The 27,355-nt window shown below is 53.0% G+C and overlaps 1 protein-coding gene across 5 annotated transcripts; it reads left to right on the top strand.

The window, feature by feature from the left end:
- The first annotated feature begins 9,991 nt into the window (after positions 1-9,991).
- Positions 9,992-26,941, top strand: LOC119957564 (protein phosphatase 1 regulatory subunit 3C-B-like). Of its 5 annotated transcripts, none has more exons than XM_038785727.1 (2): positions 9,992-10,100; positions 23,749-26,941. In XM_038785727.1, the coding sequence occupies exon 2, from the start codon at positions 23,786-23,788 to the stop codon at positions 24,662-24,664; it is 879 nt and encodes a 292-aa protein (XP_038641655.1). In that variant the 5' UTR covers positions 9,992-10,100; positions 23,749-23,785; the 3' UTR covers positions 24,665-26,941. The 5 variants fall into 5 exon arrangements, with proteins under 5 accessions (XP_038641655.1, XP_038641658.1, XP_038641654.1 ...); XM_038785730.1 differs by lacking the exon at positions 9,992-10,100 and adding an exon at positions 21,292-21,713; XM_038785726.1 differs by lacking the exon at positions 9,992-10,100 and adding an exon at positions 21,796-21,849.
- Positions 26,942-27,355: the final 414 nt, after the last annotated feature.

The raw sequence follows: 27,355 nt of genomic DNA, 5'->3' as shown, positions 1-27,355 counted from the left end.
TGTGGGGAGTCTGCACGTCCTCCCCGTGTGTGCGTGGGTTTCCTCCGGGTGCTCCGGTTTCCTCCCACAGTCCAAAGATGTGCGGGTTAGGTGGATTGGCCATGCTAAATTGCCCGTAGTGTCCTAAAAAGTAAAGGTTATGGGGGGGGGGGGGAGGTTGTTGGGTTACGGGTATAGGGTGGATACGTGGGTTTGAGTAGGGTGATCATTGTTCGGCACAACATTGAGGGCCGAAGGGCCTGTTCTGTGCTGTACTGTTCTATGTTCTATGTTCTAGGTGTTGTGATCGGGTATGCCTTGCCCGAAAGGGAACGTGGATTAGAAAATGGAAAAATGTACAGGGCATGTAGAAAGGGCGAGAGATTACTGGGCAGCCATGGCAATGGAGAGAAAGTTATCACCTCCACCATCACCTTCCACAGCTCCAGAGGACAACATGCATAGAAAGGTGCATGTTGCCACGGGAACCGGGACTCCTTGGGGGTTGGGGGAAGCGGTGAGGGGCGGGTGCGGCCTACTTGTTTGGCTGGATGGTCAGTGTGGATTAGACCGGTGTCGACAGCATTGGGTCTTGGACCCTGTCCTGGATCAGTCTCCTTGAACCTGCTTAGGATGGAGGATGTGGCACCGTGGGCCAGGTCTGCCTCTTGGGCAGAGAGCTGGAGGAGAAGGAATCAATATTGTGTTTGCTCTGCCCCCCCCCCCTCATGACCAGCGGTTCTTTATCCTTTTGAAGGTCCACCTCAGCAATTTCTACCAGGGCACAACATCTGCACCCCTCTTAATCGGTTTTCCAATGACTCCTCTTCCCTTTTTAACTGGTCCAGTCGATTGAAAGCCTCCTCCTTTACTGTAGCTTTGCTGGAAACATTATCACCATGTGTTCAGAGGAACGTGTGCGAGGCAATTTCTTTACACAGAGGGTAACGTGCAGCCGGGGGAGAGGTGGTGGAAGCAGTTACAATAGCGACATTTAAGAGGCATCGTGACAAATACATGAATAGAAACATAGAAGATAGGAGCAGGAGGAGGCCTTTTGGCCCTTCGAGCCTGCTCCGCCATTCATTCTAACCATGGCTGATCATCCAACTCAATAGCCTAATCCTGCTTTCTCCCCATAGCCTTTGATCCCGTTCGAACTGCTTCTTAAAAACATGCAATGTTTCGGACTCAACTACTTCCTGTGGTGGTGAATTCCACAGGCTCATCACTCTCTGGGTGAAGAAATGTCTCCCCATCTCTGTTCTAAATGGTCTCCCCCGTATCCTCAGACTGTGACCCCTGGACACCCCCACCATCGGGAACATCCTTCCTGCATCTACGCTGTCCCGGCCTGTTAGAATTTTACAGGTTTCTATGAGATTCCCCCTCATTCTTCTGAACTCCAGTGAATACAATCCCAACCTAGTCAACCTCTGCTCGTACGTCAGTCCCGCCAACACTGGAATCAGTCTGGTAAACCTTTGCTGCCCTCCCTCGAGAGCAAGAACATCCTTCCTCAGATACGGACACCAAAACGGCACCCAATACTCCAGCTGTGGCCTCACTTAAGGCCCTGTATAATTGCAGCAACACATCCCTGCTTCTATATTCGAAACCTCTTACAATAAAGGCCTGCATACCATTCTTTATTGCCTGCTGTACCTGCATGCTTACCTTCAATGATAGGTATATGAGGACCAGGATGTGATGGGAAGAGAGGGAAACGGACCCCGAAAGTGCAGAAGGAGTTAGATTTGACAGGACTCATGATCGGCACAGGCTTATGGGCCAAAGGTTCCTGCGTTGTACTGATCTTTGTTCTTCATCGCCTCTGCCTGTTGTGCATGAATTTGAATAGGCGGCCAGGCCCATTAACCTGTGCAAGCAGCAGGTTGGGGAAGCTATGTATTTTGAAACAGGCACTGACCTTGAGGTCGATGTGCAGATTGAGCCATTGCTGCTGCTGTAAGGAGTGGAAATAGCTTGCACCCGTGACTAAACAGCTGTTCAGCACCAGGGCACGTATCTCCCCTTACAGTGTGAGTGGCGCTGCCAACGGGGTCAGGTCAGTTAGTTCAGTGATCTGAATCATCAGGTTATTTGACTCAAGCAGGGAGCTTCGCTTCCAGTTGCTGGTCAGACCAGGCTTAAACAGGAAGCGTTTCTCAGAATCACAGAAAGATTACAGCACAGATCCTCCCACTGCTCTCGCCCCTGTCCACCCGCCCACCTTTGCAATATTCCCACTCATTTCTTGAAAACTGACCCAGTTCAATCGAGCCAAATTCAGATGGTTCAACTTTCCTTTTCCCTTTCGAAGATTCCTTGGGCGTAACCATGGGGAGCATTTAGCGGCTCAGCTATTGGTGCCCCCTAGCTGGGCGAGTTAGCTAAACTGGGCGAGACTCACTTTTGATAAGGTCCCACATGGGAGGCTGAGAGCAATGGGTTCCATCCCGGCCCCGGGTCACTGTCCGTGTGGAGTTCGCACAAACTCCCCGTGTCTGTGTGGGTCTCACCCCCACACAACCCAAAAAGATGGAGGCCAAATCACTGACTGTGTTTAAGACAGAGATTAGGGTATCAAATTCATTTTTTCCAAAAAATTTAGTGTGGCCAATCCACCTACCCTGCACATCTTTGAGCTGTGGGGGCGAAACCCACGCAGACACGGGGAGAATGTGCAAACTCCACACGGACAGTGACCCAGGGCCGGGATCGAACCTGAGACCTCAGCGCCGTGAGGCAGCCGTGCTAACCACTAGGCCAGCGTGCTGCCCTAGGTTCTCGATTAATAAGGGTATCAGGGGTTATGGGGAGAAGGCAGGAGAATGGGGGTGAGAAAAATATCAGCCATGATTGAATGGCGGAGCAGACTCGATGGGCCGAGTGGCCTAATTCTGCTCCCGTGTCTTATGGTCTATGTGCCGGGGAGGTGGGTTGGCCACACTAAATTTCCATTTAATTGGGGGGAGAAAAAGAATTGGATACTCTAAATTTATGAAAAAAGAAGACACATAAGGATACATATGGCCAGTTGACCTAAAGCTCGGGTAAAGAGATTGGGTTTCCAGAAGCATCTTACAGAGAGCAAGGAGTGAAACATCTAACCCTGCAGTTTTACTAATAATTCCTGGATTTGGGGCCCCTACGGAGTGTGTGCACTTAGAACATAGAACAGTACAGCACAGAACAGGCCCTTCGGCCCTCAATGTTGTGCCGAGCCATGATCACCCTACTCAACCCACGTATCCACCCTATACCCGTAACCCAACAACCCCCCCCCTTAACCTTACTTTTTTTTTTGATCTTACTTGATCTGTGCTGCCACTGGCTGACAAAGAATCAGCAACAATTACCAAATCAAGGAAACTTAAGTTGCCTTGTCACATCCTGGCAAGATAGATGCTGACTTACTTCAGAAGCAGATGGGAACGATGACAACAGAATCGTGACGCAAACGGGTTGGGCGAGTGTGTAGAAATTCCCCCAAGTATTTTTTTTTTTTTAGAAATGATTGCACATATTCCTCGCCACTTCACAGCATTGCGGTGATAGCTTTGATGGTGTGACAGCGTTGACCCCGCTGTCTGGTTCAAAAGGTCATTGTTTTGCTTCCTGTTCTGTTGCCTCTGAGAGTGCTGGAGTCTGATTCTGTGGGGTCTTTGGTGTTAACGTCCCATTCATTGTATTGCCAAGAACATAAGAACTAGGAGCAGGAGTACGCCATTCGAGCCCGCTCCGCCATTCAATTAGATCATGGCTGATCTTTTGTGGACCCAGCTCCACTTTCCGGCCCGAACACCATAACCCTTAATCCCTTTATTCTTCAAAAAACTATCTATCTTTACCTTAAAAACATGTAATGAAGGAGCCTCAACTGCTTCACTGGGTAAGGAATTCCATAGATTCACAACCCTTTGGGTGAAGAAGTTCCTCCTAAACTCAGTCCTAAATCTACTTCCCCTTATTTTGAGGCTATGTCCGCTAGTTCTGCTGTCACCCGCCAGTGGAAACAACCTGCCCACATCTATCCTATCTATTCCCTTCATCATTTTATATGTTTCTACAAGATCCCCCTGCATCCTTCTACATTCCAACGAGTACAGTCCCAGTCTACTCCACCTCTCCTCGTAATCCAACCCCCTCAGCTCTGGGATTAACCTAGTGAATCTCCTCTGCACACCCTCCAGCGCCAGTACGTCCTTTCTCAGGTAAGGAGACCAAAACTGAACACAATACTCCAGGTGTGGCCGCACTAATACCGTATACAATTGCAAGGTTAAGTAAGCAAACACAGGGAGCGGGCATTGACTGATTAAGTACGTTGAGCACATATAAAGAAAGCCCGTTGCAGGGGCTGGAGTGCATTGCTAGCCTTGGGAATGTTTCCTTTATCGTTATTCAGTAACCTTTTTAGGGATTCTTCATTAGTTAATGAGCTGAGTTAATTTACTCAAGGAAAGCACCGAGACACTTTTTATCAGCCCACAAAGCATTTTGATAAGTTTCCCTTCACGGTATAGTTTCGGGACAGTGACCCCTTTAAGGGGTTGATCATTTGATTATTTGTTTAGTCGTCACAACCGCAGCGAGAGATTGTGTAGAAGGACGTGTGGAGAGCTCTGGGTTCGATTCGCGTCCCGGGACTCTATGGTGTGGAGGGTGTTGCATGCAGTTGCCTTCGCCCCTGGGTCAGGCCCACTCCAGGGAATTGAGCACAATCGAGCCCAATGCTTCAGTCCCAGCACGGAGGGATGAGACAATAAACCGAGGCCCCGTCTGCATCCACGGGTGAATGATAAAAGGCCCGTGAGGCGATATTGGAAGACGGGAAAAGGAGTCCTTCTTGGTACACTGAGCCCTCAACCAATATAACTAAAACAGCTTCTGAAAGGAGGCTGCTGGGACACTGGGCAGGTTAGTGGGCAGGAGACAGATTCATGTCATTCTGCATACTGTAAATAAACCAACTATCGAGGAATATGGCGTTCAATTCTGATTGCCGCACTACCAGAAGGATACGAAGGCTTTGGAGAGGGTACAGAAGAGGTTTGCCAGGATAATAGAACACACAGTGCAGAAGGAGGCCATTCGGCCCATCGAGTCTGCACCGACCCACTTAAGCCCTCACTTCCACCCTATCCCCATAACCCAATAACCCCTCCTAACCTTTTTGCACACTGAGGGCAATTTAGCGTGGCCAATCCACCTAACCGGCCCGTCTTTGGACTGTGGGAGGAAACCAGAGCACCCGGAGGAAACCCACGCAGACAACGTGCAGATTCCGCGCAGGCGGTGACCCAGCGGGGAATCGAACCTGGGACCCTGGCGCTGTGAAGCCACAGTGCTAGCCACGTGTGCTACCGCGCTGCCCCGAGGATGTTGCATTTAATTTCAAAGTGCCTTGGACCTTGCTATTATATTAAAGGCGGCAACTGATTACAAGTGGCTGTCGGGTTAGTGAGCTTTTGATTCCTGACCCACACTCCCATGGGCGAAGTGCCTGTGTCTGCCTATGTCTGTTCAGCACGGGATCATTGGCATATGTAAGACTGTGAGAGGGTTTGACCAGGTCAATTCCTATAAGGCTGCTTCCCCTAGCTGGGCCTCTGCGACTCGACAGTTCAGTTGATGATAAGGGGGCGGCCATTTTGGACGGAGGTGAGGAGAAATCTCTTCACTCAGAAACTAGAGATTCTTCAGCAATCCTCCACCCCTGCGAATACTGATCTTTTTAGATGGCGGAGCAGGCTCGAGGGGCTCTCTGACTTACTTCCGCCCCTATGACCCACGTTCTTATGATCGATGGTGGTCTTCACACTGTCAGGACTCACACCTGAAGAGTTGGTACAAATCAGGGCAAACAGAAGTGGGCTGCGTCCTGTGTTGAAACATTAAGAGGGTGAGACTGCGTAACCGGTATTTCATTAAGAGCTGCGTAATAATAAATGTTATGGTGCAACAATCACCAGTGCATCATCTTTTCAAAGTTATATTATTTTATGGGCTGTTGGTATCACTGTCTTGGCCGACATTTATTGCCCACCCCTAATCTCCTCAGATATTGGACCGAGTGGCTCCCTTGGTAATTTATAATAATAATAATCTTTATTAGTGTCACAAGTCGGCTTACATGAACACCGCAATGAAGTTACTGTGAAAAGCCCCTCGTCGCCACATTCCGGCGCCTGTTCGGGTACACAGAGGGAGAATTCAGAATGTCCAATTCACCCTAACAAGCACGTCTTTCGGGGACTTGTGGGAGGAAACCGGAGCACCCGGAGGAAACCCACGCAGACACGGGGAGAACATGCATACTCCACACAGACAGTGACCCAGAGCCGGGATCAAACCTGGGACCTCGGTGCTGTGAGGCAGCAGTGCTAACCCATTGCGCCACCTTGCTGCCCTTAATTCCAGTTTCTTGTTGAATTTAAGTTTCACCCTGGTGGGATTATGAACCCAGATTCCCAGAGCATATCCCTGCGTCTCTTCATTGTTAATCCAGTTTCAATATCACTGCGCCACTGCGTTCTCCAACGAAATCTTCTCCGAATGCCAACCTACCCGATGGTGCCAATTCACTCAGGGTCTGTGATTTTCCATTGTGGGTGACCATCCCATAGCGAGGCCAAAATCATTTTATTTTTCTCACGGGCTCTTTTTTTGAGAGTTTCGCAAGGGCTACCTTCCAATTTTGGGGGGAAATGTTCAGGTTTTTCAGGGTCTCCTTTTTCAGACACACAGAATCCTTCGCCAGGCGGTGAGGTAACATGACCCTCTTGTTTTTGTGCTCATTGTTAATTCAGGCTTTCCTCCTTCGGAGAGGTGAGATTACACGACCTCGAAACAGAAAGACTGTATCGTGTATCGCAGCTCATCCAATCCCAAACTCGAGGACTGATCAGGTCCAACCAAATCGCCAACCATACGGCCAAGTTAGATTCAACGCTTATTTTTTCAAAGTAACGCTTTGGCAACACATGGCTTGTGCAATCGTTTCTCAAAACCAGAAGAGAGCAAACATATAGAAAGTGGGTGACAGCAATCGTGGTTGAAACGAAGGTTTCCTTATAACCCAAAGTACTTATCTATACAGATAGGATTATTCAATCTTCTGCCACAGGTATTATGGGTCCGGACCAGAATTGTGGTTAAGATCCCGGATGAGAACTCAACTATTTACATTTGGTAAAACAGTGTGGAAATGTTACTGCAGCACAGGAGTGATAACACTGACCTGTAGACAACTTTTATGTTAAACCAAACTTTAATTTGAACACAGAATGAAGCACATTCTCACACAAAAATAGCGATACAGTTAACAGATACAATATCTTAGCTTCCTGAAACTTGCCTCTACATTCCGATGAAGCAATCCATCTGTTTCAAATACCTCTCACGTATAAAGTTAACAACCAGGTTTTACTTGCTTATCTTGGTGCAGAGTCCTTGGAGAGTGAAGCCTTTTTTTTAGGACCAAGCTTAAAACCTTTTGCTCAGCTTAGAGACCTGGATGTAACTCCTTTGTTTGGACAGACCTGGCTCCTCCCATTCGCGGCACCAGCTGCACTCAAAGCACACGGCAATCTTTTATCTCATTGTAAGATGAGCCTTGATTTGTTTAGCCAGGATCAAGCTGTTATCACATTACATTAGCTCTCCAGCATGTTCGCTTGGTTGTGCAGGACTTTTGTTCCATCTCATCCAATCACAGGTCCCCCCCCATCTCCCGCCCTCACTGCTCCTCCAATGGTAGGTTCTGTCTCTGGAGGAGTAGCAACCTTGGAAGGGAAACTGTGATTGGAGGAACTGGGGCAGTGAGCATGGGCGAAAAAGAAGGTGTGATTGGAGGAGCAGTTGCTTATCATAGGTGGAGCGGTTGAGGACCCTGGATCTGTACTCGTTCAGAAGGATGAGAGGGGGAATCTCACTGAAACTTACAGGATACTGAGAACTCTGGATAAAGTGGACGTGGAGAGGATGTTTCCACTCGTAGGAGAAACTAGAAGCAGAGGGCACAGCCTCTGACTGAAGGGACGATCCTTTAAAACAGAGATGAGGAGGAATTTCTTCAGGTGGTGAATCTGGGGAACTCTTTGCCGCCGAAGGTTGTGGAGGCCAAATCACTGAGTGTCTTAAAGACAGAGATAGATAAGTTCTTGATCAATAAGGGGATCAGGGGTTATGGGGAGAAGGCAGGAGAATGAGGATGAGAAAATATCAGCCATGATTGAATGGCGGAGCAGACTCGATGGGCCGAATGGCCTAATTCTGCTCCGATGTTGTTTGATCTTAAAGGTTTTGTCTCTTCCAACTTTGCCGCTTCTTGAATCACGCTCTGCGTTGCGTTCCCTCTCTCAAGGAGACACTTGTTGCTGGATCTGCAAATGGTCGCCCCAGACAAGGGAGTAGCCATAATGTAAAATCATATTGAATGTCGGGGGGAGGGCAACTTTCTCTGGGTATTATTTCTTTGCTTTTCGTGGGCGACCTTTCGTGGGGTGTCACAGGAGATTAAATTCAGGAACGATCCAGAGGAACTGGGACAATTCGGCTGGATTTTGCAGCATCAAATGATTGTGGAGTGATTGTCGTCACAAGGGTCTGTCTGGAATGGTGCCGACCCTGGGGTTTATTAAGACCACCCGTAGCCTCTCTTATTGCAATTGGCACCACCCCTCAGTTCCAGATGTTTCTCACATCGGGGGTCCCGCTCCGATTGACGATGACCTCGCTGGTCGAACAGCCATCGGAGGGAACCCAGTCCCAGCAAGACGCTCCGCTGCATCCAACCCTCCGGCAGTGGACGGCAGGGGTTCGAGAAGATGGCGTCGGAGGGCAATTAGGAATGGGCAATAAAAGCTGGAAGGCACGAGTGACTGAAGGACAAAAGAAAACCCAATCGAGGTTCACAGGGGTAGAACGGGGTAGTGAGTTAGCCACTGGTTATGGGGGGGGGGGGGGAGGAATGGAAATGGCTTCCCCTTTGCGAGGCACATGTAGGTGGCTTTGGGAGAAGGACACAGTGTTACGGGGAAACATTTTGGAAGCAACACTCTCCAAAGCAGATTCCCCCACAAGTCATAGATTAGATAAGGTCACAGCAATAAAACCAAGGTATTTATTGGTCAGACCAGCTTCGTAAACCACCGTGATTGAACTCTGACCTTGGTGACGCTGGCTTCGAGTCATAGAATTTTACAGCATGGAGTGAGGCCAATCGGCCCATCCCGTCTGCGCAGACCATCAAACGCCCAACTATAAACGCCCAGCCCTGTATGATTGTAAAGTGCTCATGTACACACTTCTGAAAAGAGGGTTGTTGCCTCTACCACACTTAATTTTTAAAAAAATTAAGTACCCAATACTTTCTCCCCCCCCCCCCCCTAATTAAGGGGCAATTTAGCCTGGCCAATGCACATCTATTTGGGTTGTGGGGGGGGGGTGGGTGAGACCCACGCAGCAGACACTGGGGGCGGGGAGAGAATGTGCAAACTCCACACGGATGGTGACCCAGGACCGGGATCGAACCCGGGTCCTCGGCGCCGTGAGGCAGCAGTGCTAACCGCCGCGCCTGTACCCACCCCCCTCTCCGGCGGTGACTCCAGCAAAACCCTGCCCATCTTTGGGTGTTTGGGTACCTGAGGCACATCTGGCCAACATCTGGGTGGGTATGGGTGTGTGTGTGGGGTGGGTATGTGTGTGTGTGTGTGTGGGGTGGGTATGGGTGTGTGTGGGGTGGGTATGGGTGTGTGTGGGGGGTATATGGGTGTGTGTGTGGGGTGGGTATGGGTGTGTGTGGGGGGTATATGGGTGTGTGTGTGGGGTGGGTATGTGTGTGTGTGTGGGGTGGGTATGGGTGTGTGTGGGGTGGGTCAGTGTAAGTGGGCAGCAGTGCACACTGACAGAGGAGCGATGCACATCTGGCCAGATGCAGGTCAGAGCTGGGAGGCAGGCAGCAGTTTAGCCATTGGTGCGGCGCTGGCGGCAGAGGCGGGGCGATTTTGGTGGGGGCGGGCGGATTCCCCGCCCCAGGCTGGGCTGAGGACGGAGCCGGGGCTCAGTGAGCGGTGGGGAGCCGAGCCTGGCAGCAGCAAGCAGACACTGAGCAGGTAAGTCAAGCGACACCATTGCAGAGTCCCTGACCTGGGAGACTGTGCAGGTCTGAACCTCTGCAATCCCTCAGCCAAATATATATACAGACAGCAACTGGAGGCTGCAGCTCTGACAGTCAGGTTACCAAGCTGTGTCCAGCTAAAGCTGGATATATACAGACAGCAACTGCAGGCTGCAGCTCAGACAGTGGGGTTACCAAGCTGTGTCCAGCTAAAGCTGGATATATACAGACAGCAACTGGAGGCTGCAGCTTAGACAGTGAGGTTACCAAGCTGTGTCCAGCTAAAGCTGCTTCACATTGGGAGGGTGTTGGGGAGGGGGGTTTATAGGGGGGGGGGGGGGGGGGGGTGTGTTGGGGAGAGGGGTTTATAGGGGGGGTGTTGGGGAGAGGGGTTTATAGGGAGGGTGTGTTGGGGAGAGAGGTTTATAGGGAGGGGGTGTTGGGGAGAGGAGTTTATAGGGAGGGGGTGTTGGGTAGAGGGGTTTATAGGGGGGGTGTTGGGGAGAGGGGTTTATAGGGAGGGGGGTGTTGGGGAGAGGGGTTATAGGGAGGGGGTGTTGGGGAGAGGGGTTATAGGGAGGGGGTGTTGGGGAGAGAGGTTTATAGGGAGGGGGTGTTGGGGAGAGAGGTTTATAGGGAGGCGGTGTTGGGGAGAGGGGTTTAAAAGGGAGGGTGTGTTGGGGAGAGAGGTTTATAGGGAGGGGGTGTTGGGGAGAGGGGTTTATAGGGAGGGGGTGTTGGGGAGAGGGGTTTATAGGGAGGGGGTGTTGGGGAAGGGTTTATAGGGGAGGGGGTGTTGGGGAGAGGGTTTATAGGGAGGGGGTGTTGGGGAGAGGGGTTTATAGGGAGGGGGTGTTGGGAGGGGTTTATAGGGAGGGGGTGTGTTGGGCACAGGGGTTTATAGGGGGTGGGGGGTGTTGGGAAGAGGGGTTTATAGTGAGGGTGTTGGGGAGAGGGGTTTATAGGGAGGGGGTGTTGGGGAGAGGGGTTCAAAGGGAGGGGGTGTTGGGGAGAGGAGTTTATAGGTGGGGGTGTGGGGAGGGGTTATAGGGAGGGGTGTGTTGGGGAGAGGGGTTTATAGGGAGGGTGTTGGGGAGAGGGGTTTATAGGGAGGGGGTGTTGGGGAGAGGGGTTTATAGGGGGGGGGGGGTGTTGAGGAGAGGGGTTTATAGGGGGTAGGGGGGTGTTGAGGAGAGGGGTTTATAGGGAAGGGGTGTTGGGGAGAGGTTTATAGGGGGTGGGGGTGTGTTGGGGAGAGGGGTTTATAGGGGGTGGGGGTGTTGGGGAGAGGGGTTTATAGGGAGGGTGTTGGGGAGAGGGGTTTATAGGGGAGGGAGGGTGTTGGAGAGAGGGGTTTATAGGGTGTGGGGGGGTGTTGGGGAGAGGTGTTTATAGGGGGTGGGGGGAGAGGGGTTTATAGGGAGGGTGTTGGGGAGAGGGGTTTATAGGGGGTGTTGAGGAGAGGGGTTTATAGGGGTGGGGGGAGAGGGGTTTATAGGGAGGGTGTTGGGGAGAGGGCTTTATAGGGAGGGTGTTGGGGAGAGGGCTTTATAGGGAGGGTGTTGGGGAGCGGGGTTTATAGGGGGTGGGGGGTGTTTTGGAGAGGGGTTGAGAGTGGGTGGGGGGTGTTGGGAAGGGGGGTTTATAGGGGGTAGGGGGTGTTGGGGAGAGGGGTTTATAGGGGTTGGGGGGTGTTGGGGAAAGGGGTTTATAGGGAGGGTGTTGGGGAGAGGGTTTATAGGGAGGGGGTGTTGGGGAGAGGGGTTTATAGGGAGAGGGGATTATAGGGAGGGTGTTGGGGAGAGGGGTTTATAGGGGTTGGGGGGTGTTGGGGAGAGGAGTTTATAGGGGTGGGGGGTGTTGGGGAGAGGGGTTTATAGGGAGGGTGTTGGGGAGAGGGGTTTATAGGGAGGGTTGTGGAGAGGGGTTTATAGGGGGTGGGGGGTGTTGGGGAGAGGGGTTTATAGGGGTGGGGGGTGTTGGGGAGAGGGGGTTATAGGGGGAGGGGGTGTTGGGGAGAGGGGTTATAGGGGGTGGGGGGTGTTGGGGAGGGGTTTATAGGGGGTGGGGGGGTGTTGGGGGGAGGGGTTTAGAGGAATTGGGGGGGTGTTGGGGAGAGGGGTTTATAGGGAGGGAGTTGTGGAGAGGGGTTTATAAGGGGTGGGGGTGTGTTGGGGAGAGGGGTTTCTAGGTGGGTGTGTTGGGGAGAGGGGTTTATAGGGAGGGTGTTGGGGAGAGGGGTTTGTGGGGGTGGGGGTGTTGGGGAGAGGGGTTTGTAGGGAGGGTGTTGGGGAGAGGGGTTTGTGGGGGTGGGCGGTGTTGGGGAGAGGGGTTTGTAGGGAGGGTGTTGGGGAGAGGGGTTTATAGGGAGGGTGCTGGGGAGAGGGGTTTATAGGGAGGGTGCTGGGGAGAGGGGTTTATAGGGAGGAGGTGTTGTGGAGAGGGGTTTATAGGGGGTGGGGGGTGTTGAGGAGAGGGGTTTATAGGGAGTGTGTTGGGGAGAGGGGTTTATAGGGAAGGGGTGTTGGGGAGAGGTTTATAGGGGGTGGGGGTGTGTTGGGGAGAGGTTTATAGGAGGTGGGGGTGTGTTGGGGAGAGGGATTTATAGGGGGTGGGGGTGTTGGGGAGAGGGGTTTATAGGAGGGTGTTGGGGGAGGGGTTTATAGGGGGTGGGGGGGGGTGTTGGGGAGAGGGGTTTATAGGGGGTGGGGGGGAGAGGGGTTTATAGGGAGGGTGTTGGGGAGAGGTGTTTATAGGGGGTGTTGTGGAGAGGGGTTTATAGGGGGTGTTGGGGAGAGGGGTTTATAGGGGGTGGGGGGGAGAGGGGTTTATAGGGAGGGTGTTGGGGAGAGGGCTTTATAGGTAGGGTGTTGGGGAGAGCGGTTTATAGGGGGTGGGGGTTGTTGGGGAAGGGGGTTTATAGGGGGTGTTGGGGAAAGGGGTTTATAGTGAGGGTGTTGGGAGAGGGGTTTATAGGGAGGGGGTGTTGGGGAGAGGGGTTTATAGGGAGGGGGTGTTGGGGAGAGGGGATTATAGGGAGGGTGTTGGGGAGAGGGGGTTTATAGGGAGGAGGTGTTGGGGAGAGGGGTTTATAGGGGGTGGGGGGTGTTGAGGAAAGGGGTTTATAGGGAGGGTGTTGGGGAGAGGGGTTTATAGGGAGGGTTGTGGAGAGGGGTTTATAGGGGTTGGGGGTGTTGGGGCGAGGGGTTTATAGGGGGTGGGGGGTGTTGGGGAGAGGGCTTTATAGGGGTGGGGGGTGTTGGGGGAGGGGTTTATAGGGGGTGGGGGGGGGTGTTGGGGAGAGGGGTTTATAGGGAGGGTTGTGGAGAGGGGTTTATAGGGGGTGGGGGTGTGGGGAGAGGGGTTTATAGGGGGTGGGGGGTGTTGGGGAGAGGGGTTTATAGGGTGGTGGGGGGTGTTGGGGGAGGGGTTTATAGGGGGTGGGGGTGTTGGGGGGAGGGGTTTATAGGGGGGTGGGGGTGTTGGGGAGAGGGGTTTATAGGGAGGGTGTTGTGGAGAGGGGTTTATAGGGGGTGGGGTGTTGGGGAGGGGGGTTTATAGGGGGTGGGGGGGTGTTGGGGAGAGGGGTTTATAAGGGGTGGGGGGGTTGTTGGGTAGAGGGGTTTATAGGGAGGGGGCGTTGGGGAGAGGGGTTTATAGGGAGGGTGTTGGGGAGAGGGGTTTTTAGGGGGTGGGGGGTGTTGGGGAGAGGGGTTTATAGGGGGTGGGGGGTGTTGGGGAAAGGGGTTTATAGGGATGGTGTTGGGGAGAGGGGGTTTATATGGAGGAGGTGTTGGGGAGAGGGGTTTATAGGGGGTGGGGGGTGTTGGGGAAAGGGGTTTATAGGGAGGGTGTTGGGGAGAGGGGTTTATAGGGAGGGTTGTGGAGACGGGTTTATTGGGGGTGGGGGTGTTGGGGAGAGGGGTTTATAGGGGGTGGGGGGTGTTGGGGAGAGGGCTTTATAGGGGGTGGGGGGTGTTGGGGGAGGGGTTTATAGTGGGTGGGGGGGTGTTGGGGAGAGGGGTTTATAGGGAGGGTTGTGGAGAGGGGTTTATAGGGGGTGGGGGGGTTGGGGAGAGGGGTTATAGGGGGTGGGGGGTGTTGGGGAGAGGGGTTTATAGGGGGTGGGGGGTGTTGGGGAGGGGTTTATAGGGGGTGGGGGGGTGTTGGGGGGAGGGGTTTATAGGGGGTGGGGTGTGTTGGGGAGAGGGGTTTATAGGGAGGGTGTTGTGGAGAGGGGTTTATAGGGGGTGGGGGTGTTGGGGAGGGGGGTTTATAGGGGGTGGGGGGGTGTTGGGGAGAGGGGTTTATAAGGGGTGGGGGGGTTGTTGGGGAGAGGGGTTTATAGGGAGGGGGCGTTGGGGAGAGGGGTTTATAGGGAGGGTGTTGGGGAGAGGGGTTTTAGGGGGTGGGGGGTGTTGGGGAGAGGGGTTTATAGGGGTTGGGGTTGTTGGGGAGAGGGGTTTATAGGGGGTGGGGGGTGTTGGGGAGAGGGGTTTATAGGGAGGGTGTTGGGGAGAGGGGTTTATAGGGAAGGTGTTGGGGAGAGGGGTTATAGGGGGTGGGGGGGTGTTGGGGAGAGGGGTTTATTGGGAGGGGGTGTTGGGGAGAGGGGTTTATAGGGAGGGGGTGTTGAGGAAAGGGGTTTATAGGGAGGGGGGTGTTGAGGAAAGGGGTTTATAGGGAGGGGGTGTTGGGGAGAGGGGTTTATAGGGAGGGGGTGTTGGGGAGGGGATGTTGAGGAAAGGGGTTTATAGGGAGGGTGTTGGGGAGAGGGGTTTATAGGGAGGGGGTGTTGGGGAGAGGGGTTTATAGAGAGGGGTGTTGGGGAGAGGGGTTTATAGGGAGGGTGTTGGGGAGAGGGGTTTATAGGCAGGGTGTTGGGGAGAGGGGTTTATAGGGAGGGTGTTGGGGAGAGGGGTTTATAGGGGGTGGGGGGTTGTTGGGGAGAGGGGTTTATAGGGAGGGTTGTGGAGAGGGGTTTATAGGGAGGGTGTTGTGGAGAGGGGTTTATAGGGGGTGGGGGTGTTGGGGAGGGGGGTTTATAGGGGGTTGGGGGGGTGTTGGGGAGAGGGGTTTATAAGGGGTGGGGGGGTTGTTGGGGAGAGGGGTTTATAGGGAGGGGGCGTTGGGGAGAGGGGTTTATAGGGTGTTGGGGAGAGGGGTTTTTAGGGGGTGGGGGGTGTTGGGGAGAGGGGTTTATAGGGGTTGGGGTTGTTGGGGAGAGGGGTTTATAGGGGGTGAGGGGTGTTGGGGAGAGGGGTTTATAGGGAGGGTGTTGGGGAGAGGGGTTTATAGGGAAGGTGTTGGGGAGAGGGGTTATAGGGGGTGGGGGGGTGTTGGGGAGAGGGGTTTATTGGGAGGGGATGTTGGGGAGAGGGGTTTATAGGGAGGGGGTGTTGAGGAAAGGGGTTTATAGGGAGGGGGTGTTGAGGAAAGGGGTTTATAGGGAGGGGGTGTTGGGGAGGGGATGTTGAGGAGATGGGTTTATAGGGAGGGGGTGTTGGGGAGAGGGGTTTATAGAGAGGGGTGTTGGGGAGAGGGGTTTATAGGGAGGGTGTTGGGGAGAGGGGTTTATAGGCAGGGTGTTGGGGAGAGGGGTTTATAGGGAGGGTGTTGGGGAGAGGGGTTTATAGGGGGTGGGGGGTTGTGGGGAGAGGGGTTTATAGGGAGGGTTGTGGAGAGGGGTTTATAGGGAGGGTGTTGGGGAGAGGGGTTTATAGGGGGTGGGGGGTGTTGGGGAGAGAGGTTTATACGGGGTGGGGGTGTGTTGGGGAGAGGGGTTTATAGGATGTTGGGGTGTTGGGGAGAGGGGTTTATAGAGGGTGGGGGTGTTGGGGAGAGGTTTATTGGGGGTGTGTTGGGGAGAGGGGTTTATAGGATGTGGGGGTGTTGAAGAGAGGGGTTTATAGGGAGGGGGGTGTTGGGGAGAGAGGTTTATAGGGGGTGGGGGTGTGTTGGGGAGAGGGGTTTATAGGATGTGGGGGTGTTGGGGAGAGGGGTTTATAGGGGGTGGGGGTGTTGGGGAGAGGGGTTTATAGGGAGGGGGCGTTGGGGAGAGGGGATTATAGAGAGGGGGTGTTGGGAAGCGGGGTTTATAGGGAGGGTGTTGGGAGAGGGGTTTTTAGGGGGTGGGGGGTGTTGGGGAGTGGGGTTTATAGGGAGGGTTGTGGAGAGGGTTTTATAGGGGCTGGGGGTGTTGGGGAGAGGGGTTTATAGGGAGGGTGTTGGGGAGAGGAGTTTATAGGTGGTGGGGGGTGTTGGGGAGAGGGGTTTCAGGGAGGGTGTTGGGGAGGGGGGTTTATAGGGGGTGGGGGTGTTGGGGAGAGGGGTTTATAGGGGGTGGGGGTGTTGGGGAGAGGGGTTTTTAGGGGGGGTGTTGGGGAGAGGGGTTTATAGGGAGGGTGTTGGGGAGAGGGGTTTATAGGGAGGGTGTTGGGGAGAGGGGTTTATAGGGAGGGTGTTGGGGAGAGGGGTTTATAGGGAGGGTGTTGGGGAGAGGGGTTTAGAGGGAGGGTGTGGGGAGAGGGGTTTATAGGGAGGGTGTTGGGGAGAGGGGTTTATAGGGAGGGTGTTGGGGAGAGGGGTTTATAGGGAGGGTGTTGGGGAGAGGGGTTTATAGGGAGGGTGTTGGGGAGAAGGGTTTATAGGGAGGGTGTTGGGGAGAGGGGTTTAGAGGGAGGGTGTTGGGGAGAGGGGTTTATAGGGAGGGTGTTGGGGAGAGGGGTTTATAGGGAGGGTGTTGGGGAGAGGGGTTTATAGGGGGTGGGGGTGTTGGGGAGAGGGGTTTATAGGGGGTGGGGGTGTTGGGAAGAGGGGTTTATAGGGGTGGGGGGTGTTGGGCAAATGGGTTTATAGGGAGGGGGTGTTGGGAAGAGGGGATTATAGGGAGGGTGTTGGGGAGAGGGGTTCATAGGGGGTGGGGTGTGTTGGGGAGAGGGGTTTATAGGGAAGGTGTTGGGGAGAGGGGTTATAGGGGGTGTGGGGTTGGGGAGAGGGGTTTATAGGGAATGTGTTGGGGAGAGGGGTTATTGGGGGGTTGGGGAGAGGGGTTTATAGGGGTGGGGGGTGTTGGGGAGAGGGGTTTATAGGGAATATGTTGGGGAGAGGGGTTATAGGGGGTGGGGGGGTTGGGGAGAGGGGTTTATAGGGAGGGTGTTGGGGAGAGGGGTTTATAGGGAGGAGGTTTTGGGGAGAGGGGTTTATAGGGAGGGGTTTATAGGGAGGGGTTTATTGGGGAGAGGGGTTTATTGGGGAGAGGGGTTTATTGGGGAGAGGGTTTTATTGGGAGGGGGTGTTGGGGAGAGGGGTTATAGGGAGGGGGGTTTATAGGGAGGGGGTGTTGGGGAGAGGGGTTCAAATGGAGGGGGTGTTGAGAGGGGTTTATAGGGAGGGGGTGTTGTGGAGAGGGTTTTATAGGGAGGGGGTGTTGGGGAGAGGGGTTTATAGGGAGGTGGGGTTTATTGGGTGGGGGTGTTGGGGAAAGGGATTTATAGGGGGAGGGGGCGTTGGGGAGAGGGGTTTATAGGGTGGGGGTGTTGGGGAGAGGGGTTTATAGGGAAGAGGTTTTGGGGAGAGGGGTTTATAGGGTGGGGGTGTTGGGGGAAAGGGGTTTATAGGGAGGAGGTTTTGGGGAGAGGGGTTTATAGGGAGGGGGTGTTGGGAGAGGGGTTTATAGGGAGGGGGTGTTGGGGAGAGGGGTTTATAGGGTGGGGGTGTTGGGGAGGGGGGTTTATAGGGGGTGGGGGGTGTTGGGGAGAGGTTTATAGGGGGTGGGGGGTGTTGGGGAGAGGGGTTTATAGGGAGGGTGTTGGGGAGAGGGGTTTATAGGGAGGGTGTTGGGGAGAGGGGTGTATAGGGAGGGTGTTGGAGAGAGGGGTGTATAGGGGAGGGAGGGTGTTGGGGAGAGGGGTTTATAGGGTGTGAGGTGGTGTTGGGGAGAGGGGTTTATAGGGGGTGGGGGGGAGAGCGGTTTATAGGGAGGGTGGGGGGTGTTGGGGAGAGGGGTTTATAGGGAGGGGGTGTTGGAGTGAGGGGTTTTTAGGGGGTGGGGTGGTGTTGGAGTGAGGTGTTTTTAGGGGGTGGGGGTGTTGGAGTGAGGGGTTTTTAGGGGGTGGGGGGTGTTGGAGTGAGGGGTTTTTAGGGGGTGGGGGTGTTGGAGTGAGCGGTTTTTAGGGGGTGGGGTGGTGTTGGAGTGAGGGGTTTTTAGGGGGTGGGGTGGTGTTGGAGTGAGGGGTTTTTAGGGGGTGGGGTGGTGTTGGAGTGAGGGGTTTATAGGGGGAGGGGGGTGTTGGGGAAAGAGGTTTTTAGGGGGCAGGTTTTGGGAGGGGGGGGTTTCCCCTCCTGTCTGTAATGAAGTTTCCATCATTCCTGGCTTTATAGGCAGCACGGTGGCCTAGTGGTTAGCACAACAGCCTCACGGCGCTGAGGTCCCAGGTTCGATCCCGGCTCTGGGTCACTGTCCGTGTGGAGTTTGCACATTCTCCCCGTGCCTGCGTGGGTTTCGCCACCACAACCCAAAAATGTGCAGAGTAGGTGGATTGGCCATGCTAAATTGCCCCTTAATTGGAAAAAATAATTGGGTAATCTAAATTTATAAAAAAAAAGAAAAAAAAAAAAATTCCTGGCTTTATCGTCTTCCCTCATGCAAATTCTGGTCTTGATTTTGATCTCGACAAAGGACCCACTCCCTCCCTCGCTCCCCATACTCATACCTTTGTCCCCTCTGCCACCCCTTACTCCAGTGCCCACTCTGTTCCCTTGGCCTTCACCCTCCTTCATCCTCCTGCCTCCTCGGATGCCCCTCCTCCATCCCCCCTCCTGCCCCCTCAGCTGCCCCCCTCCCACCAGCCTCCTTACAGAAAAGCCGAGTGTTGGACTGAAAATGATCAGTAGGCCGCTCTGTGTTTGAGAACACCAGAGAGAGAGAGAAACCGAGTTAACACTGGGGTGAAGGAGAGATTAGATAAAAGGTTGCAGGCCCAAGGTGCGTGGATATGGGCAAGTAATAAAATAAAAAAAACAAAGAGGGCTTCAGATGAGGTGTGAACGGATGGGCCTGAAAAGGGAAGGAACGGAGAGAGGAGAACACATGGCAGCGACGAAAGCAATAAAATGACAGGCAGAGGTTATGACTCTTGTTTGTTGTTGGGGCTGGATGACTGTTTAGTGCCCAATCGGAAGATTAGGCCTCGTTCCTTGGGATCTGTGGGAAACAGGCCAAGGACAGGGAGGTCAGAGACTTGTGTAGAATTAAAATGGCGGGAGGCTCGAAAGTATGGAGGTTACACTTGTTGATTGACCGGAGGGGCAGAGTGTTCACCTGAGTCGGCGTTTGACCTCCCCGATGTAGAGCCCAACTCCGCCCACTCCCTCCGAATGGAGGGCGTTGCCGTTGTCATGGATACCCGGGTTGGGGTCCTCGCCACATCTGGCTTTTTTGCGGAGTGTGCGGGACAGACTTAAGTCTGTCTCCAGAAATGGAGACGCTCGCGCAACTGACTCCCCTACTACCTCGCACTCCACTTCCTTCAATTCTCCCAGATTCCCTGCCTCGCTCGACGGCCTTATTCCCCACCTCCCACGGTCGTGTTCTCAATGTGTCTTCCTTAATCCTCAATTAAGAATGCAGCCCCCGTGACCATCAAACTCCGATTCAATTTGTGGGCGGCGCAGTGGTTAGCACTGCTGCCTCACGGCGCGGAGGTCCCGGTTCGATCCCGGCTCTGGGTCACTGTCCGTGTGGAGTTTGCACATTCTCCCCGTGTCTGCGTGGGTCTCGCCCCCACAACCCAAAGATGTGCAGGGTAGGTGGATTGGCCACGCTAAATTACCCCTTAATTGGAAAAAAAAAAGAATTGGGTACTCTAAATTTATTTCTCTTCCAAAGCTTTGAATGGATTCCGCATGTCCTCCCCTTCCTCCCTACCCTTCAACCGATCGTGCTCTGCCATTTTCGCAAACACCAAATGCGATATTGGATTCTACATATTGGGCAATTTAGAGTTTAAAAGCCTGGGGTTAGAGTGTGTTTGAGTGCAGTGGTCATTTTTTTTTTTTAGGTAATCCTGTTTGGCAGGGCCTGCCTGGGTGGCTTTAGCAGCCAGAAGGTGAAATTGACAAAGGAATGTATTTTCAGTCTGGGCTAATGGACTGTGGGAAAGTCCCTGGGAAGTTCATGTGCCGGCAGGGATCATTTGTTTTTGGAGAAATCTTTGGAGAGAGGAATTGAATTCTGATCTGCCTGATGCAGGGTCGACAGTTCTCCCACAGTAAGATAGATTGAGAGCCGTATGTCTCTTGTTGTTTAATGGGGAATTGAGTAGTAGTGTTTAATTGTCAGCTGTACTATTTGGGTGTGGAGAGTTTAAGATTGGGGGAGGCACGGTAGCACAGTGGTTAGCACTGTTACTTCATATCTCCAGGGTCCCAGGTTCGATTCCCGGCTTGGGTCACTGTCTGTGCGGAGACTGCACGTTCTCCCCGTGTCTGCGTGGGTTTCCTCCAGTTTCTTCCTACAGTCCAAAAAAAAGATGTGCCGGTTAGGTGGATTGGCCACGCTAAATTGCCCTTAGTGTCCAAAAAAGGTTAGGTGGGGTTACGGGGATGGGGTGGAGGTGTGGGCTTAAATAGGGTGCTCTTTCCAAGGGCCGGTGCAGACTCGATGGGCTGAATGGTCTCCTTCTGCACTGTAAATTCTAAGATTGTGTTCATAATAAAGCTTTGTTTTGAGGGTGGGACAGTGGAGCAGTGGTTAGCACTACTGTCCCACGGCGCTGAGGTCCCGGATTCGATCCCGGCCCCGGGTCACGGTCTGTGTGGAGTTTGCACATTCTCCCCGTGTGGGTCTCACCCCCCCCACAACCCAAAGGTGTGCAGGTTAAGTGGATTGGCCATGCTAAATTGCCCCTTTAATTGGGGCAAATTAAATTCCAAATTAAATAAAATATTGGGAATTTTGGACCAATATCCCAGCCACTGTCTGGTCTGGAATAGTGATGCAATCAAATGTGGGGGTGTTAGGGATTGGGATTGTCCCTGAAGGGATCAAGGAGTTAGTTATAAATAGGCTGCTCAACACGGAATCAAAGTAATTATTAACGGGAATTTTTGAAAAAAGCCGGGATGCTCGCGATACCTGGGCGAGTTCGCATCTGTTCAGAGAGATGTGTTGGGATGCATGTTGTAATTTGAACCCCTCCTCTTTCTCATGTGACCTATATCTTAAGTGGTGCTATTTTTAAAACTCTTGTGGAGATTGAGGGCAAAGCTGTGTGTGTCTGTGTGTCTATTTAGCTGATTGCATTAGGGAGCCAGTGCACTCGAGAGGAACGTTGCCCAATGAAGGAATGTTGAAATGTTAACAGTTCCATTGCCGTAGCTCAAGAGGCTCGCTTGGCAGAACCTCTGGGCAGCTTTGTTGACTGCACACGTGCCTCCCAAGTTCAGGCTTCCCGGCCTAAATTGAACCAGTGCGTCATCTCGGCCTAGATAAGGCCTCACCTGACTTCCAAATACGGGCATTTCTGAGCAGGGTCATTGAAGAGAGAGAGAATGGGACTTTGGATTGGATTTGTTTATTGTTGCGTGTACCGAGGTACAGTGAAAGGTAATTTTTCTGCGAGCAGCTCAACAGATCATTAAGTACATGAAAAGACAAGGAAATAAAAGAAAATACAAAGTCGGACAATACAAGATACACAATGTAACTACATAACACAGGCATCGGGTGAAGCGTTAATGAGGTCAGTCCATAAGAGGGTCGTTTAGGAGTCTGGTGACAGCGGGGAAGAAGCTGTTTTTGAGTCTGTTTGTGCGTGTTCTCAGACGTTTATATCTTCTGCCCAATCGAAGAAGTTGGAAGCCGGGTGGGAGGAGTCTTTGATTATGCTGCCTGCTTTCCCCTGGCAGCGGGAGGTGTAGATGGAGTCAATGGATGGGAGGCGGGTTCTTGTGATGGACTGGGCTGTGTTCGCGACTCTCTGAAGTTCCTTACGGTCCTGGGCCGAGCAGTTGCCATACCAGGTTGTGATGCAGCCCGATAGGATGCTTTCTCTGGTGCATCTGTAAAAGTTGGTAAGAGTCAACGTGGACATGATAAATTTCCTTAGTTTCCTGAGGAAGTATAGGCGCTGTTATGCTTTCTGGGTGGTAGCGTCGACGTGGGTGGACCAGGACTGATTTTTGGGATTAGGTGCGGTCTTCCTGTTTCTGTTTGGGGAAATATCGAACCTTGTACCTATGTAGCTCCTCTTTTGCAAAGCTGCCACAGAGGCGATGTGTTAAGTGACCTCCTGTGTTGTAACGGTGCCATTATTGTTTAACTCCCGGAGAATTAATCCAAATCGAGAATGAACCGGTTTGCATGGGTGCCCCATCTGTCGCATCTCTTCCAATCACTCGATTGAAGTAAAATTGAATCATTTGCAGTTCCATGGTTCATGCATTGCGTGTCTGTGTGCCCGTGTCTGTGTGCCCGTGTCTGTGTGCCCGTGTCTGTGTGCCCGTGTCTGTGTGCCCGTGTCTGTGTGCCCGTGTCTGTGTGCCCGTGTCTGTGTGCCCGTGTCTGTGTGCCCGTGTCTGTGTGCCCGTGTCTGTGTGCCCGTGTCTGTGTGCCCGTGTCTGTGTGCCCGTGTCGTGGGGAGGGGGCGGTTCAAACAGATTCCCATTTGGGTCATTGGTCGGCCATTTTGGAAACCCGGGCCCCACAGAATGCCAAGGCTGTGTACAACAACGTTCGTTCATATAGCACCTTTTTTTTTTAAAAAGAGTACCCAATTCTTTGTTTCCAATTAAGGGGCAATTTAGCATGGCCAATCCACCTGACCTGCACATCTTTGGGTTGTGGGGGTGAGACCCGCGCAGACACGGGGAGAATGTGCAAACTCCACACGGAGGGTGACCCAGAGCCGGGATCGAACCCGGGTACTCGGCGCCGTGAGGCAGCAGTGCTAACCACTATGCCACCATGCCGCCCAAGAAATCATAGATGTTACAGTGCAGAAGGAGGCCATTCGGCCCATCGAGTCTGCACCGGCTCTTGGAAAGCGCACCTGGCCCACGCCTCCACCCCATCCCCATAACCCAGTAACCCCACCCAACACTAAGGGGCAATTGACCGTGGCCAATCCACCTAACCTGCTCATCTTTGGACTGTGGGAGGAAACCGGAGCACCCGGAGGAAACCCACGCAGACACGGGGGAGAACATGCACAGACAGTGACCCTAGCTGGGAATCGAATCTAGGACCCTGGAGCGGTGAAGCAATTGTGCTAACCGCTGTGCTATCGTGCTGCCCCAAAAAAAAATGATTGTTGTTGGGCTGTTTGACAAGTAGTGTTGGAGCTACTAGGCTTGAGTAGATGTTGAAGTGTGTTTTTCATCACCTTTAACACCTCCGACCCTCCCTCTCTATCCCCACTTTCTGTCCCTGTTCTCTTGACTCTTCCCTCCCAAACTCCCTTGTCCTGCCCTGGCTGCTGGTTTCCACCCATCCCACTATTGTCTCCGTTGATTTTTCCCTTCTATCTAATACAGACTCTTATGTTTGCATTCTGTTGAATACAATACAATTAATAGTCTTTTTTTCTCTCTCTCTCTCTCTCTCTCTCTCCCCCCCCCCCCCCCCCCCCCCCTCCCCCCAGGATTCTGCGGTTGACCCAGCTCTCCCCTGCTCCAGCCATGCCGGTTGACATCGCAATGCGCCTGTGCCTCAGCCACTCGCCGCCCATCCACAGCTTCCTGAGCTACCCCGAATTCCGGGCCGTCAGCGTATCCAGACTCCAGCCCCTGCGGCCCTGCCTGAACCCGAAGAGTGGCGAGGTGTGCCTGGCCGGCAGGCAACGGCCGGGGTTTGGTAGCGGCGGCGTGAAGAAAAAGAAGGTGGTGTTCGCCGACGCCAAGGGGCTTTCGCTGACGGCCGTCCACCTGTTCTCCGACCCCGAGGACGACTTGTCCGACCTGCAGTTTGAGTTGTCCGAGCTGGCAGGCTGCGTCCCCCTAGTGGCCGCCGATGAGAAGTTCGCCCTCGACTTCCCTCCCCCCTCGGCGGATTATTTAGACTTCCGCTCCCGTCTGCTCAAGAACTCGGTGTGTCTCGAGAGCTGCCTGGTCCAAGGGACGTCCATCTCTGGGACGGTCAAAGTCAAGAACCTGGGCTACGAGAAAAAGGTCGCCGTCCGGATCACCTTCGACAGCTGGAAGAGCTTCCGCGACGTTGAGTGCTCCTACCTGAACAACACGTACGGCTGCGCGGACACTGACACTTTCTCCTTCGAGCTGGACGTGCCCGCGGATCTCCGGCCTCTGGAGCAAATCGAGTTCTGCGTGTCCTTCCAGTGCGGTCAACACACCTTCTGGGACAACAACAGCGAACAGAACTATCGGATTAAATGCATCGGTGGGAAATCGGGGGGCGGAGCGGATCACTCCTCTCTTTTTAACATGGGAGAGAAGAGCCAGGAAGGAGACGTGGAACAGTTTGGCAGTCCCAGATCCATCAATGTCATCTTCTCCCAGTGGCAGAGCTGGGGCAGATTTGACAATGACGGATATTGGTAAACACGTCAAGCCCTGGCCGGGGGCCATTTTGACGAGCTTTAACCATGGCGGGGCCTATTGAGCAACGCCAACTCTCCTCTCCGACGATTTGAGGGCTTTGAAACGAATTTTGCCAATGGCGGCCAACCTAGGAACGCCAGTGGCCGATGAGAAGTTCGCCCTCGACTCGGCTGCGTTTTCAAATCGTTGCTCCTCCTGTTCAATGTCAACGCGCGCAGACAAACGTTCGAGGCTCAGTCGATCGATGAGCCCCTCCTGTTTGTCCCCAACCTGAGGGAGTTCACTGGTTTAGAAACGGGGGTGGTGGGCGGGGAGGGGGGGGGGGCGGAGGAAGAACATGCCTTAGAATAAGGGCGACATTGCTCACGGGAAATATAACACCACATGCTTCAGAGTCGCCCTTCACGTTTCCATTGTTTTAGAATCACAGGAGTAACGTTACGGCGAACTGCATGAGCGCTCCTGCTTTTTAGTTCCACAAACCAAAGTTGGCGCACTTATTTATTTCAAAATGAATGGTGTTCACATGCGTTCACGTCTCTTTCTGAGAGGGGGTGGGGGGGTCTGCTAATGGTGACACTGCACGCCTGCCTTCCAAACGAGGCTGGTCACTGCAGCAGCCAGTACTTGTAAACCAGTCAAGGTTCAGCTTCAAGATTTCACATTCCCCTTCGATTCCAGTACTGCGGGAGTGATGGAGTCGCCATCTTGTTTGTCACGGCCCCCCCCCCCCCCCCCCCCCCCGCCTTCACATCCTTCTGACGTCTCCATCTTTGTTGGATGCGCACCTTTCCATTGTTCCTCCCCTGTTAGATGTCCAAGATGTTTTTTATTTTGAATGCAGGGCTTTTTATTTCCCCCCCTCTCCCCCCCTCTTATGATCTTCCAGCCCCACAGAATTCACGTTGGGTTTTCACCTAATACCAACAGGGCCTCTTGTTTTTCTATTGAAGGGTTCCTCCTCTGATGCCAAGTGTTGGCACCAGTTAAATGCCAGTCGGGGGAGGGGGGGGGGGGTGGATGCCGTCAGATTCTTCAATTGCCTGCCACTGCCCAGCATCTGATCACTTTGGGAGGACTGGTCAGGGGGGAGTAGGAGAGCCAGTCGGACTCTTCATCCTGTCTGCCATTTTGAATCTCATTTTGGGGGTGGCGCAGTGGTTAGCACTGCTGCCTCGCGGCGCCGAGGACCCGGGTTCGATCCCGGGCCCCGGGTCACCATCCGTGTGGAGTTTGCACGTCCTCCCCCGTGTCTGCCTGGGTCTCGCTCCCGCTCCCACAAGCCAAAGATGTGCAGGGTAGGTGGATTGCCCTACGCTAAATTGCCCCTTCATTGGAAAAACAAAAATCTAATTTTGGGGTTCAGTGACGAGGGCAAGACCGAGCGCTCACTGCGTTTTCAAATCGTTGCTCCTTGAATGGATCTGCACCTCTGCTGGCCCACAATTGTTGCTGGTCCCACCAGCAGACCCTGAAGCAAACTGGCAGTTAATTTGTCGGCAAGCTCATTTGTTCGCCCTGCCTCTCGTAGCAACTTCTTCATATTGAAGATTCTTTCATGGATGTTTAATCATGAAGCTGAAATCTTTGCTCTGGGTGTCCTCGCCGTGAATTGCTCAATCTCTGTAAATTAACATTTGTAAAAAAAATTAATTAAAGTGTGGCTGTTGCTGACGTCAGACGAGGGTGAGGTGTAATGTGCTCATGACTGAAATATGGTGGGAGTGTTGTCCCCTGCCCAATGGCCTCCCGGGTGGCGATATAAGAGGCTTTGCCCTCCACAAATCGATTGGGCCACGAGGAGAAATATTCGGCGTGCAAATTACAGCATTCTCCACGTTGTCCGACTACTTCGCTTGAGGCTGCAGACAAGTGTGGACGATCGTCTGGACTTGCCGCTTGTTTTGGGGGCAATTGACCTCGGTGCTGGCACACAGGATTGTCAGTTGGGTCAAATAAAAGATCCTTTTCTCTCCCTTGAGCTTCTGTTGAGGGCGCGTACACAATCGAGTGGTTTGACCACCACTCTTGTCAGCTTCGCGTTAAATTGAGGTGGTTTATTTGAGCATGTCTGACAAGGAGATGGCCACTGCTGTTGACAAACTCCTCTTAAAAAGTGGTGAGGGGGCGGGTAAAATGTTTTTTGTTTAATAAACCAATACTGCTTGCATGTTTTGAAATATTTGTTACTGTTAACACTTGAACGTAGATGCATATTTGTGCTGTTTTGAATGTAAATATAAAAAGAATAAAGTTTATATGAAGTTAAATTCATAATTGATTTCTCAGTGTTTTAAACATACAAATTTGGAGCTGGGGGTTTGACCCCCTTTGCCTGGCTCCCAACTCCACATTGATGATGAAGAATTCTGGTCGGACGTCCGGGACAGGGTTAAGTAGGATGTAGATGTTGCAAAAAAAACCAGAGCTCCGACCAAGCCTCCACACCTTGGCAGAATCTCCGTTTTTGTGTGAAAGCTTCTATTCTTTTACTGAAAGTCATCTCTGTACAAAAACTGAATGTTCCACACCCCTTCCCACTCCTCCAGCCTGTCTGAACAGCTGACCAGACTGAGTGGTCAAAATTATCCAACAGGGGTTTTTAATAACAAAAAAAAGGCGATACAGCCGCTGCATAATAATCTTCGTCACAAGGAGGCTTACATTAACACTGCAATGAAGTTATTGTGA

The sequence above is a fragment of the Scyliorhinus canicula genome, chromosome 26, assembly GCF_902713615.1.
Source record: "Scyliorhinus canicula chromosome 26, sScyCan1.1, whole genome shotgun sequence".
NCBI lineage: Eukaryota > Metazoa > Chordata > Chondrichthyes > Carcharhiniformes > Scyliorhinidae > Scyliorhinus > Scyliorhinus canicula.
This window is presented reverse-complemented; position numbering and strand designations above follow the sequence as displayed.

Coding starts and splice junctions, on each gene's coding strand:
- LOC119957564 (XM_038785725.1), top strand. CDS start 22,470: ATGGGTGCCCCATCTGTCGCATCTCTTCCAATCACTCGATTGAA. Junction 22,514..23,748: donor CTTCCAATCACTCGATTGAA/GTAAAATTGAAT, acceptor CCCTCCCCCCAG/GATTCTGCGGTTGACCCAGC.